This window comes from Saccostrea cucullata, unplaced genomic scaffold, assembly GCF_032062105.1.
Source record: "Saccostrea cucullata isolate Sc308-1 unplaced genomic scaffold, CSIRO_AGI_Scuc_v1 ctg803, whole genome shotgun sequence".
Lineage (NCBI taxonomy): Eukaryota > Metazoa > Mollusca > Bivalvia > Ostreida > Ostreidae > Saccostrea > Saccostrea cuccullata.
In genome coordinates, this window is record NW_026925701.1 from 133,333 (window position 1) to 149,999 (window position 16,667).

At 34.4% G+C, this 16,667-nt stretch overlaps 2 protein-coding genes across 2 annotated transcripts; both read left to right on the forward strand.

The window, feature by feature from the left end:
- Positions 1 to 254: 254 nt before the first annotated feature.
- LOC134269619 (acetylcholine receptor subunit alpha-1-A-like) lies at positions 255 to 2,727 on the forward strand. Its single transcript, XM_062751823.1, has one exon. It carries the CDS (start codon positions 533 to 535, stop codon positions 2,000 to 2,002), a length of 1,470 nt encoding a protein of 489 aa, XP_062607807.1. The 5' UTR covers positions 255 to 532; the 3' UTR covers positions 2,003 to 2,727.
- A 6,892-nt stretch (positions 2,728 to 9,619) lies between these two features.
- LOC134269629 (acetylcholine receptor subunit alpha-1-A-like) lies at positions 9,620 to 15,545 on the forward strand. The gene is made up of 5 exons (XM_062751833.1): positions 9,620 to 10,212; positions 10,391 to 11,149; position 11,927; positions 13,412 to 13,632; positions 13,853 to 15,545. Exons 1-5 carry the CDS (start codon positions 9,679 to 9,681, stop codon positions 14,558 to 14,560), a joined length of 2,223 nt encoding a protein of 740 aa, XP_062607817.1. The 5' UTR covers positions 9,620 to 9,678; the 3' UTR covers positions 14,561 to 15,545.
- Positions 15,546 to 16,667: the final 1,122 nt, after the last annotated feature.

Here is a 16,667-nt window from a genome sequence, read left to right on the forward strand (position 1 = left end):
TTGTATATTTTTTTTTCAAATGCTAGTATCATTAATAAAATTATGATATTCAAATACTCTCTGGAGAATAAGCAAACAGTGACACAGGCTTTGTATATTTTTGAATAAAGGTTAAAATTAAATATATTTAACTTTTTTTTCTCATTGCGAGAAAATGAATTTAAAATTCATGTGACCATATACTTTATTTAAAAAAACATGTTGTTGTAGTGTCGTTCTTGAAGAAGAAACGTGACAAAGCTAGCGTGATCATTCTCATTAAATAATTTCCTTTGTTTGTTTTTTTTAAATTTGGAAACGTTGATCAACTTCATTTCCAAAAGAACAAACACGAGCATTTCAAAATATATGGAATGATACATGTATACGATTGATCAGTCATTTATTAGTGCTGATTGCATCTGAAATGTTCTGAATAGTTTAAATGTCCCCTCAATAGGTGCAAACTGATGCAAAGGATTGACTGAATAAACAGGCCGTCAATTGTACCTACCGTTTCTTGATTTCTTATGTTTCAAACACAGTAGGGAAAATGGCGACTTTACACTACATTTTCTATTTGTGGATTCTATTCGCTTCTGAATACGTTCAAAGTTCTGGAAAGGGTTGTGCCCCGGGGCAGAATAAAGGAGCACAAGATCCTTCTTGTCCGTCTTCAGGAGGAGGGTCATCTGGGGCCACCACGGCAGCCACCGCGGAAACTACAACGGCAGTCCCCACCCGACAGTATTCATCATCGGAGCAAATGGCATCGTTCATCGTGGACACATTTACGTCTTCTACGGCTACCTACAACAATTTAATTTTTCCTAGAAAGAATTTTAATGACACCATTTTAGTAGACATTGGTTTTAGCTTAATAGCCATCACTGACTTTGATGAAGTAGCTGGGACATTGGAGGTGATTGGAATCTTGACAATAACTTGGTATGATGAGTTAGTAGATGACTCCTACAGCAGTAGTGTTCATGGACCATTTACGGAAATTGCGATACCTAATGGATTTCTTTGGAAACCACCAGTTTCCCTATTTAACTCTGCTTCAGCAATTGAGCCTGTAGGCGATACTTCTAATTATGTTCGTATGTACAGGATCGACGATTCAAATGATCCTTATAATCGGCATGGTAAAATGGAATGGCGTCCAGGCGTGATTACCAAAACCGGATGCACAGTAGATGTGGCATATTTCCCTTTTGATAGACAAACCTGTAACATTACGTTCACCCACTGGGGTTTTACTGACAAACAAGTGAAATTCGAACCATCCGCATCGAGTTTAGATTTGACAGATTATTCACCGTCGGACGAGTGGAGTATTGAACAATCAAGACTGGTTGAGGAAACAGTTGATGGTGGTTCATTTGTGAAAATAGAAATAACATTAGAACGAAAACCTACTTATTATTTGGTAAACTTCTTCCTGCCAATACTTATTTTGGGTATCTTGACTGCTTTAGTGTTCATTCTGCCTTTAGAGAGTGGTGAGAGAGTCGGGTACTCCGTAACAGGTTTCCTTACCTTTGCAGTATACTTAACCTTAATTGCTGAGGGAATGCCAAGGACATCCGAGCCAATGGCCATCCTCAGCTACTATCTGATGTCAATGGTCGTCGTTAGCGCAGCTGCTACCATCATTACCGTCTTCACTCTTCGTATATTCTTAAAAGAAGAAAACGATCCTATCCCAGCCTGCATAGTCTACTTTATTGCTGGTCTGAATTGTTTAATCTGCACAAAAGAGGAAGATGATGACGATGAAACGCCATTATTAGGTCCAGATGCAGTGGAACTACAGACGACGAGAGTCGGGTCAGCCAAGGCTCGAAGATCCAGGATTGAGGTGGAGAGTATTGCCAGTGATGACCACCCTGACAATAAATATGACGTAGATTGGAAGCTTGTAGCCAGTACATTAGATATATTTTCTCTGGTTGCCATCATGGCAGGCAGTGTGGCCATTGCAATCGTGTTTTTGGTTCCACTGGCTGCTCAAATGTAAACTTGTACATGGAAATCGTTTTTGAATTTCTGTTTTTATAGGAAATCAAAAAAATTAGATGGTGCATGGGATGCAATATAAATACATGTAACGTTATGCAACATTTGTAGAAAATCTGTTTTCAAAAACTTTAATGTCAGTAGTATACTGGTGTATTAGGTTACAAAATATTTGTTCATGAAATTTTCATCGACTTGTATTGTTTGTTAAATAGTAACAATAAAATGCTAGCCTCTGAGTAGCCCAGGTTTTGGGAGCAAGCGGGATACCAAATTCTCATTAAGAATTTTTTTTAGTCTATACCCCTTGGCTAACATCTAAGAAAGGAAAACCGCGGGTCAACAGCGTAGCAATATACAGGACGAGTGTTGATATGACTTGACTGATAAATGACTTGGATGCAATTTTTAACTCTTCTTTATTCTGAATTTGGTGATTGCTCAGTCAAATTGATGTCATATAATAGTCCCCCCAGCCTAGCTCCTAGGATACTGAACAAAAATTCCTCAAGAAATTGTTATGTAATTCATAATTCATTGTCATATTATTACACGTGGCTTAAAACCCAATGTACCTTAGCCCGATGGCCTTGAATGCTGAAATAAAAATATATATACTGATTGATTGATCCACTGATTGTGCACGTTTTTAGGATCAGTATGTTCTGGGAAGATAAGTGCAGTCAGATACATTTACAAAGAGATTAATAGATAATGAAAACCATTCTTGTAAACATTTGATAATAAAGCGTGTAAGTAAAGGTCTTGGTGAAAAATGGACCAAAGTTCCAAATATAATATGACTAACTACAAATTTTTACGTGTTAAAACTACTTGAGTTAAGAATATTAAACACACTGTCCTACAAAGCATATACCTGTAAAGCATGTACAGTATTGAAATCAAGTGTATGTATACATAACTATGTATAATGTCGTTATACATGTTCATAATTTGCAACAATCATTTAAGAAGAAAAATTAAACTGATCTGATTTTGCATGCATGTCTACAATTCAATAAACTAATAACATTCTTCTGTAAAATTTACCTCGATGTTCTTTTGGATCTACATCAATCACATTTATTTTTATCCTCTTTAAATTTATCGTTACATTCATGTGTAAAAATTCACGTCGAATACTAGTATACCGTAGCATATTGTGAGTTTCTTTTGAAATCAAGTGTATGTATACATAACTATGTATAATGTCGTTATACATGTTCATAATTTGCAACAATCATTTAAGAAGAAAAATTAAACTGATCTGATTTTGCATGCATTTCTTCTTCTTGAGTCTACAATTCAACTAAACTAATAACATTCTTCTGATAATTAACAATCTCTTTCTAAAATTTACCTCGATGTTCTTTTGGATCTACATCAATCACATTTATTTTTATCCTCTTTAAATTTATCGTTACATTCATGTGTAAAAATTCACGTCGAATACTAGTATACCGTAGCATATTGTGAGTTTCTTTTGCGGGTGCAAAATTTGGCAAAAAGTATGCCAATAATTTGGGCGGGCATTTTTTGGCAGATAAACAGTTCTTTGGCGTTGTAAAAGATAGAAAGTTCATCTTTTAGATAAGTTTTGAATATTAAAATTTTAGCAGACTTCTTAAAGATAGAAAGTTCATCTTTTAGATAAGTTTTGAATATTAAAATTTTAGCAGACTTCTTCTAAACCGCTAAAATAAGCCAAAATTATCACCCCGCTAAAGCTTTTCACAATACGGTAAATATCTACATCTGAGGTACATGCATTAAAGATGTAAGACCCTACCCTTCCCCGACACATATTTGAAAAATATACTTAATTATGAAATAGAAAAATCTGCTTGACCGATGAAAGAACTGAAGATATGCTACACATATTAAAGTTTTGGGAATTCTTTCAGATGGGCATCTCAATTCGATTATTCTTGTAACCCCATTTAAAATATATACATGATACTGTAACCGTCCATAATTAAGTGCACTCAATAATCAGCACAGTCATTCTGAACATTCTGATTTGCATATTTACGATTTAGCTGATTTAAAATTAAATTTTTATATATATTATATATTTTTAATAGGTGCTGAAATATGATCACGTCTTAAATGAGAACGTTTACAGCATAATTTACTTGCCTTTCAATGTTTGAATATTGATAACAATTAGACAAGTAAGAAATAAGTCAATCTTTAGAAAAATGATAATTAATATATGTTAATCATTTTTTCTTTATTGTCCCTTTTATAATTAACAACTAATTTGCTCAAAATCTAATTTATCTTAATTTATCTAAACTTCAACATTTTACTTAAGAATTACTCTCTGCAAAAATAAAGAAAGAAATGCAGTTTAAATTTTCAAACAAAAACTTCTACCTCTGCCAATAAATAGTGACTATTAGATAAGCAATTGTTAAGTTTCTTTATATTAAGTTCAGAATGTGACGTGTTGAGAATTCTTGTGACAACTTCGTGGCTTCCCATGTTCAGAGATCTATGCCTGACATTTAATGATAAAGACTTTAATTAAACATCACAAAACAATACATTATCCGTATCAAAGCGTATCTCTTCATCTTTGAACCTGAGTGTATGACGGGTTAATTGGCACCTCTTACAGGCTTCTATATTACCATTCGGGCGTACAAGATTTCAATTTGAGGCAACTAAAACGAACAGTAATGGCGGACACTACTTTTATAGAGTAAAGAGGGGATATTGACGGAAAAAACACGTAAGGATTTTGAAAGAAGAAAAATGGAATGCCGTGGAATACTAAAACGTATTCTGATTTTGTTCACTCTGGTTTTTGGAACAAAATCTTCAACAACTCCTGCTGGAGGACAGCAAGTGAAAACATCCTGTTCCGTGTGTGAATCCATGCCTATTCCTAATCTGAACCATGTGAAATTACTCTTCAGAGACTTGTTCACAAATAACAAGGAGTACAGCAATCTGGTTTTCCCTCATAAAGATCAGTTAGCGACAATCAGCGTCAACATGAAATTTGCGCTGTATTCGATTCCTGAATTTGATGAACTTGGAGGAACGCTAAAGGTTATCGGGCGATTGAAAATGGCTTGGTTTGACCATTATGTAATTGAAAAGTACACTCCCCAGAAACATGTCCTCGAAGCATTAGATATTCCACAAAATGACATTTGGCTTCCTCCAATAACTGTCTTCAATTCTGTGGAATCGCTGACACCTGTAGGACATTCCGGTTATGAAGTCACAATCACCCTTACTAATGGCTATGTACAGTGGGAGATTGGTGTAGTCACGAAGACTGGATGCACAGTGGTTGCCTCGGATTATCCATTTGATACACAGTATTGCACGATTACTTTCACTCCTTGGGGGTATTCAAACAACGAAGTATCCATCACAACTGACGAAGATAATATCAATATAGAAGACTTCATTGAAAATGAGGAATGGGCTGTAATAGATAGTACACAAGAAATTTACGTGGCCGCTAATCGCTCTCTGATTAGCTACCACCTGACTCTGAAGAGGAGACCCGTCTTCTTCATCATCAACATGATGGTGCCTATCGTATTACTTGGCATGCTTAACAGTCTCTGTTTTGTGCTACCCATTGACTCTGGTGAACGGGTTGGCTTCGCAACAAACGTTTTCCTGACTTTCGCAGTATATCTGACAATTCTTTCCGGAGAACTTCCGGTGTCAAATCCACTTTCGATAATGAGTTACTACGTGGCGGCCATGTTGTCAGTGAGCAGTATAACGACCCTTATTGCCATTTTTACGATCCAGGTATCCATATATGACCCAAATGAGAAAGTCCCTCCCACTCTTGTATATATTGTCGCTTTTGTCACTTGCCGAGTTTGTCGAAAGCGCTACCGGATGATGGGACTTCATCATGAAACATTTGAGAAGATGCCACTGGAAGACGAGATGACTGAACCTGTGATTATTGCTCCCACTAATGAAGAAGAGGGGGAGGCTGATGACAGTGTCGAAAAATACAGATACGGGGTTTCCTGGAGGGTGGTTGGCAAAACCCTGGATAAGTTCTTTTTCCTCTTGTTTTCCATCGGAACTATTTCAGTATCATCCTATTTCTTGGTTCCTCTGTTCATGAAATTGGACACTTCGATTGCATAGATACTTTTGTTTTTATTATATACAGCATTTATCAGAAGAGGGAATCAATGCTTCTAATTTAGAAATTAAAAGTTGTTCTTTTTTAAAAGTGTTTTTTTTTTTATTTAGGTTTAAGTAAAAATTGAATAATCAATTCTCGTGTATATATCATTGCTTTACAAGTTGTTAATTAAAGAAAATTATGTGTATACATGTACATTTATAATTTATATCACATGTGATGATTATTGTTACCAGTAAAATGAATTTAAAGCATATAGTTATGAGTTGATTTATTGGGGCATATTTTTGCAAATTATTTTGCAACAACATCAATTTCTAAAAATATATGAAAACATAACTGGCGTTTTCCCCCATCAGTCCTTAAAAATGTCTCCTTCGTAAAATCAACTTAATTAAGTAGTAATAAGTAGTTATAACGATTATTACTTTAAAATGCACTTTTTATTAAATACCTAGTTCAAGTGTATACTAAAAGAAATTTTTCATTCCATTGTTGTCTAAATGAAAAAAAGCATTGAAAATCAACAATGCATTTCATAGTAAGTGATTTGAAAATAACTTCTGACTTGAAAACTTAGGAGCCTATTAAATTAACACCTAAAAGCTCTGATAATGGGGTCTCTTTTACAAGCCCTCTTTATCCTTTCCGTCGTTTTAGATGGGGTTTCCTGTCTTAATTCAGATCACATCTGGACCTGGATAAACGATACATTCTGCACTACAAGCTCTTGTACTTACCGAAAAGAAATTTTTCCAAGAGACACTTTATCCGATACGATCTATGTTGATATGGAATTGAGTTTGATCTCTTTAAGCGACTTTGATGAGGTTGCGGGTCATCTAGAACTGGTTGGGACGCTTCGAATCAAATGGATAGATGACATTGTTCTTGATCCATATAAAGTCGCCGCAGCGTTAACTCCTCCAACTTACTCCTTTACAGATGTACTGATACCACAGGATGACGTGTGGAAGCCTCCAATCACGGTTTTCAATTCTGTAAAAGCTTTAAATGCAATTGGAGATTCTAATTACTACGTGAGGATAACAGTGTTGAGCTCCGGAGCACAGGCAGACATGGAGTGGTTTCCAGGAATCGTGACGAGAACCGCTTGCAACGTTGATGTTTCTAATTATCCTTGGGATATCCAGACATGCGACATCATATTTACTCCTTGGGGATATCAGCCTTCAGAAATAGACTTTAACCTGACTTCTACAGCTGTTGACATTTCTAAATTCCAAGGTAGTGATGCATGGGAAATAAAGTCTACAACCATTTCACATGAGACCAAAGGAAACTCTTCTTTCGCAAAGTACACGCTGCAACTGGCGAGGAAATCTAGCTTCTTTTTAATGTACATTGTATTACCAATAGAACTCCTTTCTTTTCTGAATTTGATGGTTTTCATTTTACCTGCAGACTCCGGGGAAAGAGTTGGCTATTCCGTTACAGTTTTTCTGACACTTGCTGTTTATGTGACAATCATTTCAGATAATCTTCCGAAAACATCAAGTCCAATGTCTATTTTCGCATACTTCATGATCACAATGCTCATGATAAGTGCCTTCATCTGCTTTGTGACTATAATATCCCTCCGCGCCTACATCCGCAATGATGAAAATCCCGTACCAAAATGGGTGAAATTATTTGTAGCCGTAGCTTATTGTCGATGTTGTATCAGAAAAAAGGGAGAAGAGGAAGAAGAAACAGTCACTAAAAGACCACCAACGCCTCCCGCCAAACCAAAAATAATCAAAGTGGACTCTGAAAATGCTGTCGGAAAATGGGCAAAGGTGAGGGAACGGGTCGCGCAGAAGAATGGCGTCTTTCCGATGAAAATGGCGGTCCTTCAGGACTACAGTGACAGCGAAGAATCTACATCAAGCGATGCTGAATCGGAGGAGGAGGAAGAAATGGAGTGGTCGGACGTAGGCACGGCTATCGATATCTTCTGCTTGTATCTGTTTTTTGCTCTCATTGCCTTAGTTTCTATTGCCTTTCTCACTCCCCTCGCATCCACTAGAATGTAATAGTTTTGAAATTAATTCAATTGCACGCTTCAGTCACGATTTTGTTTTAAATTCTGTCATCTTAGAGTTTTCATAATATGGTTTTTCTCAAACTACATTTACTCTGCAATTTTTTTTGAAAATTTTGCATGATTTTGCATAAATTCTGTTTCATTTGATTATAAAATCTCTGCCAAAAATCTGTAATATATTTTGATTTTTTATACACAGGATTAATTTTCAGTTTATCAGACATTGATTGTCACTGAGAATAATATTTAAATATACACTATAATATATGGTAAACAAAAAGCTAATACTTTACTACATTGTTCTTTAACTGTTTGTTCTAATAGTTTAAAACTGCATATCAAAATATTCTAGATGTTATATTTGCACAAACAAATACTGTATGCAGAAAAATCATTGCTCCCGTTTTATTTTTGCCCTTTTGAATTTATTATCTATTTCTTGAGATATTACAGCAAATGCTTCCACGTAAAATTGTATCTTAAAAATATAACTTAATAAAGTATCAATTCAAATAAATCACGTGCATAACTACAATATGCTTACTTACGATTGTTGTTGTTTGTGTAAAATCTACTAGTAAGTGTTATTATTTTTTTAATGATCATTCATTTTTGCAAGTTTTTTTTAATGCACAAGGTACACATTTTTCATTTTCACAAAAATGTATAATAAAGAGGCATCAAAAATCCCCGAAAGATTTTTATAAATTGCAGCAAAAAGCTCTTTATCTTATTTTTATTTCACATCTTAATAACCGGAAAATTAAAGTTCCTCAAAAAATATCAAGTAGTCAGCGTTATTTTATTCTTTTCCATTAAAATGCGTAATCACAAATTAAGGTATATTCAGGGGAAAAGATTTTATTTGTGGTCTTTTTGGGGGGAGGGGGGCTAATTACAGATCGATCGACAAAGAACAGATTACAGTAGGTAGACATTTTGAACGACTCGCCGATATAAAAATCCATTAGAGAGATACAGAGAAAAAAAAGAGATACTTTTGCCATGGAACAAAATTATATTTTTAAATCCTACCGATTGTAATCAGCTACGAAAAATTAATATATTATTTTTTAAAATATGTATGAATATATATATAAGGTACTTCTTTAAATCTCTTTTTTATTTTCATACGGAATAAAAAAAGTCATGTACTAACAGTCTTGTTTAAGATTTTTAATCTGAGGAAAAAAAGCACTCAGAAAAGCATACAGAAAATATTAGACCTCTATCGAGGATATCAATCGAGGATATCAATTATCAAATAATGAGTCGTGGTGTTTGCATTCATTGTTATGAAACAAACTGAAGTCTGATCAGGAGGATTTAAATTTGAGTTTTATCGGTATGAATCTGGACACCTTTGTTTCAAGATGAACGTTTGATTAAATGTCGAAGTAGATTCATTCTAACAAAAAATTAAACCAAATTGCTCACGTAATTTTAAACGACTCCATAATAATGAAGACATCACACGAATTGTAGGATCAAAATGGCGGATAAGTGTTTCTTTTCTGTGATATTTCTTATAATCTGTTGTCTTACTCTCGTTTTATCCAACACTCCTACAAAATTCAAAACCTGGATGGCTAGCGAGCCATACTTATCTTACAACAAGCGAATTTTTCCACGCCTGAATCAAAATGACAATGTTACTGTGGAAATCAAATATTACCTCATCGCCATCAACGGTTTTGATGAAGTGGCTGGACAAATGGAAACTGCGGGCTACATGAAGGTCAAGTGGAACACGGAACTTCTAACTTGGTCCTCAACAGACATTCCGTCTATTACCTTACCACAAGATAATTTCTGGCTTCCATCTTTAGTGGTCTCTAATTCTGTGAATTCGCTTTTTGAACTGGGGCATAAGAGTTACCCCGTTAAGATAGACAGTAATGGGGACTGTGAATGGACTGTGGGGATAGTGGCCAAGACAGCTTGTGCAGTTGACGTTTCTTATTATCCATTCGACGTTCAAAGTTGTAAAGTTACGTTAAATCCATGGGGATTCAATGATAATCAGGTATATTTATGATAATTACAAAATTATTCATTGATATATTTATAATTCACTTGTCATAAATGTATCTTTATTATTCCCTTCAAAAAGGGTTTAAGATACATAAATGATTGTTAATATACGTGTATCAAGTAAAATGCAATTAATAAAGATATGTTTTAATCAATTCAATGTCTTTCAGATTTATCTGATGGCTACAGAAACTTCAATCGATCTGACTCATTACATGGAGAATGTCCAGTGGGAAATTGTCCAGACTACAGTGGTATCAAAGTCCGTCAGCAGCACATCCTTTCTGAACCTACAAATAGAAATGAAGAGACGCCCAGGCTACTTCATTGTTAACATGGTCATCCCTATACTTATTCTTGGACTTCTTAATGGTTTGGTCTTTCTTTTACCAGCAGACTCGGGAGAAAGAGTCGGGTTCGCGATTACAGCTTTCCTCACATTTGCAGTATTCTTGACGATGGTCTCCGCAAATTTACCCAAAGCTTCGGAACCTATGTCCCTTTTGTGTTATTTCTTGACTTTAATGTTAATCATGAGTGCCTTGTCCTGTGTCATCACAATTATGACTCTGAGGGTTTACCATCAAGATGAAGGTTCTGAAGTCCCAAAATGGCTTCGACACGTCGTCTGCTTTCTCAACTTTGAAAAGTTTAAGAAATGGTTCTGTTCGTCGAAAAGAAGCAAAAATTCTATCCACGCTGACAATGAGGCTTTTGAAGATGATGAAGACGACGACGAAATGGCGCCTCCACTCCAACAGAAGATCGGGTTCGGTGATGACAAGTCTGAAGCCTCGTCAGAGGACACTAAAGAAGAAGAGGAAGACGACACGGCACATGTCACATGGATCAAAGTCGGCAAAACTCTGGACATTTTCTTCTTTACGCTATTTGTGCTTGGAACTGTAATCATCACAGTTTTCTTCTTGGTGCCATTGGCAACGGAATCATCCACTTCGTAAAACTTATCTTGTTTTTTCTTCTTTTTATTGCACTTTTCACATTTAGAAAAGCATTTGTTAACATTTCTGTTTTTGACATTTATATTTTACTTTATCTTTTAAACATTTGTATACGTACAATAAAAAAAACATTGTCTTAATTTTGTTTTTAATACTATCTATGTAGGTTTATCGGTTGTAAACTATAGTTTACAAACCGTAAACTATAGTTAACAACGTTAATCTATATTTATCTGTAAACCATAGTTTACGCGAAATCTAATACTATATCACGATTGCAAAACTATTCAAAAAACCTATAGTTTAAGTTGCTGATAATCTATGTTTATCAACATACATATTGTGAAGAGTTGCTGATAATCCATACATATTGTGAAGAGCGGTTAATGTAATGTGCGGTTCCATTAATGTAATGTAAGAAAATGTACGGACAAATAAAAGTTACAAGTCGAAAATATTAAACAATATACCAGTAATACGAGTACGTAGAAATTATAGTTTTGAGTGTTTCTTTCGACAAAAATACAGGTTAAAGAAATGTTTCCCTTTAAAATAAAAACAATTAATTGAAAGTTGTTCGTTTTCTTATTCATTTCAATATCTTGTAGATTAGCAACTTTCCAGTAAACAATTAATCAACAATATGGAAAAAAGGCTACTGAAACAGATACTGTATCTCATCAATGCATTCCTTAAAAATCACCTTTAACACGTTGTTCAAATAACTAGTATATCGAGTACGAGGGTTGATCACAACTTGACACTTCTATAAAATCTTTAATGCTAGTAAACAGAAGTTTTCAACAATACTGCTAATACCTCTATCTATTTTGACTTTAATCCTAAATTGTCATTAAGATTATACAATACTTTAAAAAAAATACTGAAGTTAGCTTCGCAGGTACAGGTATGACGTTTCTTTTGACATTCATTTCGAATCTGTAACACAAGATCAACAGCAAAATGGATTTATTTAGAAGTATAATTTGGACAAGTTAACATAATTTTAATATTAAAAACTAAAACTTGACAGTTTACAACAAAGTCTAGTAAAGATTATTAATACAGATGTATGAATCAAAGGAAAGGGTAAGACAGTAGGTCAATAAATAGAAGATGAGTCTGATAAGTAACGTCATTATGACGTCGGTACCAATATTGCCGTGCGGCGATCGACAAAACCTCATTTTAGTGAGTACATTTATCTTCATATTTAAAGAGGTGTTTTAAATAATTGAACGAAATTTAAGGCAAAAATCAAACTAGATAGGATTGTTTTTAAGTGAATTTTGTTTAAAAACATTTGATTATGAAAGACTTTATAGTAGTGTGAAAATATTTTTGGATCAACTCTATTCTCTTTTCATGACTTTATGAGTCCGAGTTATTTGTGATGGAAATTCTATGGCTGTGAATTTAATTGAATACAGCCATCAAAAAGAGGATCTCTTAACATCATTATAAGATTGCAATTTCTAAACGATGTTACACTTTACTTCTTATTTTAGGTGTCTAGCTATTTTGGTAACACTAGAACTTATTCCTTGTTTTAAAGAATGAAATTGCAGATACGAATTATTTAAGAAATTTTACAAATTTGAAAAAAAGGATTTATTTATCAATTAATTCTGCATCGTTTCCCTTGTTTAAACCTGAATTTTGCTTCATATTTAAAGCGTACGTTAAAAAAGCTTAAATATCTGTTCATGTCAATGATCAGCAGGGTCAATAAGATATTTAACTGAATATTCGACAATTAAGACTATTGTTTTGATTTAAACGACCAATGATTTATTATCATGCAAGGTTGTATGGCGCATGTGCCGTACAAAACATTATTCTAACGTGAATGAAAAGCTGAAAACACCGAGGAGGAAAAAGAAACAGAAAATATGAGATTCGTCAAAAGAAAAATACTTCTAGGATTTTGCTTGGTAATTTTATGCTTATCATTGACTGTAGATTGCCAGCAGAACCCAGGACCCTCGGATTTTAAGGCATGGTTGGGACAAGCTCCATACGATTCTTACAACATGAAAGTTTTCCCGCGAAACAACCAAAATGACAACGTCACGGTAGATATATCATTCTTCCTGATCGCCATCACTGACTTCGACGAAGTCGCTGGACAAATAGAGATGGTGGCATACGTAACGGCCAAGTGGGAGAATCAGCTTCTCATATGGTCCAGTGTTCAAAGTCCGATGGTGTCCCTGCTTCTTCCACAAGATTACCTGTGGAAACCATCGTTAGTCTTATCCAATTCTGTCGAATCCTTGAAAGAACTCGGGGACCAAAGCTACAGGATTCGTATAGACAATTATGGGAATCACGAATGGGTGGTCGGGATTGTATCGAAGACGGCATGTTCGGTTGATATTACTTACTATCCTTTTGATAAACAGTCCTGTAACATTACTTTTAATCCATGGGGCTATACCCAAGATCAGGTAAGACTTTTGCTAATTAAAAATCAACTTTATTTTTTAATTATATACACGTTTTTGTTCTGTCGTTCAGGATTTTGAGACTTTTTCATTTGAGAGTGTAGGGTATGCTTTCAACGTTTGTTTTTCAGGTAATTGCTATTGCTCCTGAGTAAAGCAATATTCATGCGTTTTTCTGATCATGTAATACTTATTTTTTTTATTTTACTTGATAATATCATAGATTGACCTGGTCACTGAAGATACCACAGTTGACTTGACCCATTACCAGGAAAACGTAGAGTGGACCATCTCTAGCACCGTGGTGGATAAAATAATTCTGAAGAATAATGTCTACCTCAACTTTGTTCTCAAACTAGAAAGGAAACCTGGGTACTTCATCATCAACATGATTATTCCTATACTTATTCTCAGTCTCTTGAACGGACTTGTATTTTTACTTCCGGCGGACTCTGGTGAGCGTGTAGGGTATGCCATTACAGCTTTCCTCACTTTTGCAGTTTTTCTTTCCATGGTTTCTGAAAACCTTCCGAAAGCGTCCGAGCCTATGTCTATGCTGTGTTATTTCCTTACACTGATGTTGTGTTTGAGTGCACTATCCACAATCATCACAATCCTAATTCTCCGAGTTCATCATCAGCATGAGGAGTCGGAATGCCCGAAATTCCTACGCCACATCATCGCATTTATTAAGTGTGATAAATGCAAAAAGTGGTGTTGTAACAAGAAAAATGTCAAGGAAATTAACCCGGATGACGAAGAGGAAGAAGAGGATGAAAATGGCGACCTCGGAGAGAACCCGGATGACACAAAACATATTACATGGAAGGTTGCAGCCAGGGTTTTGGACTATTTCTTTTTCCTTGTATTTCTTGGAGCAACGTCGGCTATTTCTGTTTTGTTTCTTATTCCACTTGCAATGGCTGGTTGAGAGACAGATAGGGAGAGAGAGAGAAAAAGAAAGAAAGAGAGAAATAGAGAGAGTGTGTGAATAACGTCATTATATTAATGTAGCTTTGAAAATTAAATTGTAATTTCGTTTATTACTTGTACATTGTATTATTGTTTGTTGCCTTTATGATTTTGTTACAAGTGTATGTTCATAGTTGTGTACCCGTAACTATGAAAAGATACGCAAAAATAATTACGTAAATAAAAAGTTGTTTCACAGAGTATATTAAAATTTATATAACTTAATTTGTTTTATGGAAAGAGATAGCTGCAGATTTGTAGCTCTCCGAAAAAAAAATTATATTGAAAGACCGGAGAGCTACAGTGCCACCCATTGAAAAAACTGTATATTTATTGCGCACAAAATAGTGCGCTCGGTTCTTGATTAATTCTTCCTTATTCTTACCTCAACTGCAAAAAAGGGTAGATTTAAATAAATCCTTTCTCCTCTATCAAGTTCTCTTGTAGTTGACATCTGAACGAAGCATATTGGACCGAATTATCTTTGAAACCAAAATGGCAGTATGAATAAGTGAAATGTTCTCTCATTACAATATCAGGGTCAGGAGGACCGATAACAACAATTATGAGGAGTGTTTGGTTGTGGAAACAGCGAGAAAATATGTGAGGAACAGTTGGTAATATTTTGAGATCACAGTTTTAAAAACATGGAGAAATAAATCGAGAACCGAGCGCACTTTTTTGTGCGCAATAAATATACAGTTTTTTCAATGGGTGGCACTGTAGCTCTCCGGTCTATCAATATATTTTTTTCGGAGAGCTACAGATCTGCAGCTAGGAAAGAGAGAAATTGTCGATGGGGTTTAAGTTAAAAGTAGGAAGTTTTAGTCGTGGCTTCCTTTTTTAATGTCTTCATACAAAATGTAATTTATCTCAAATTTTAAAGTTAATTTTTCTAAATTTTGTTGTGTTTATGTTAAGTACATGAAAATCGGATACAATATAATTTCAATTAGATGCAATTGTCATTGTTTTTATTTTATTCAAATCATACAAAAATATATTAGTGTTCATTCGAAATAATTATTTGCTTTTTGTTACATTTTGCACATTTGATCACCGCCAATATGGTTATTTTATTTAATATATAAAGAATTATATTTTATTACTGATAACGTTAAAATTGATTTAAAAGAAATTGAATTGTAGCGATAGGGTATGTCAGTAAAATTTCCAAACCTTGGGTTAGAATAGATTGAGTTTAAAACTTTAAAAGTGCTTACAAAGCCGCGCTCTATTAAAATCATATCTAACAAAAGGTTAATCTGTTGGATATACATGTACAATGTGAACCGTTGTCTAAGAATGGGATCAGCCACTTTAAACCTGTAACGTTTATAATTACATATTAATTACCACACCAAAAAAATGTTGTCCTTTTAAATTGAAATGTTTTTCAGATAATGCAACATTGATGACCCATTGTGACCCATATCTGTGTTCTATATCTCATTTTTCAATCAAATAAACTGTTTTTGAAGTCATGACATAGGAGTTTAGCCTTCTGGAAAATGGCGTATCACGAATCTGGCAAGATATCACGTCCAAATATCCTAAAACAATCGCTATGTGCACTATTTTTTGGCCATATTGATCGTGTTCGATTAAGCGCATCATTGACGAACCAAGATTATATATGAATAACTTTATCTTTGTTGCCCCAAGGTGTAATACATTTTGTGCCAATAGGGATTTAAAAATATAGATGTCATTACGTTTATACGTAAAACAAAGATAACAGATATGCATTAAGTCGCTAATTGCAAACCAAAATCCTTAACTACAATTTAGTTAAGCCGTGTTTTAACGGATTTCAAAACGCAAAATACATAGTCCCAATTTACATGAAATATATTTATCCGTAGTGGGATAGGCCGATTACATTAAAAAAAATTAACCAAATGTTTTTAAGAATTTTATGAATTACTGAGTATATGTACCCAGAATGATAATCTGTTTATTTGATTTCAAACAAGATTACAGATATACGACTCAATAAATCTTACATAATGATTGAATGAGAACTCTAAATATGTTCTGGTCCAAGTTATTATATTAATATATAT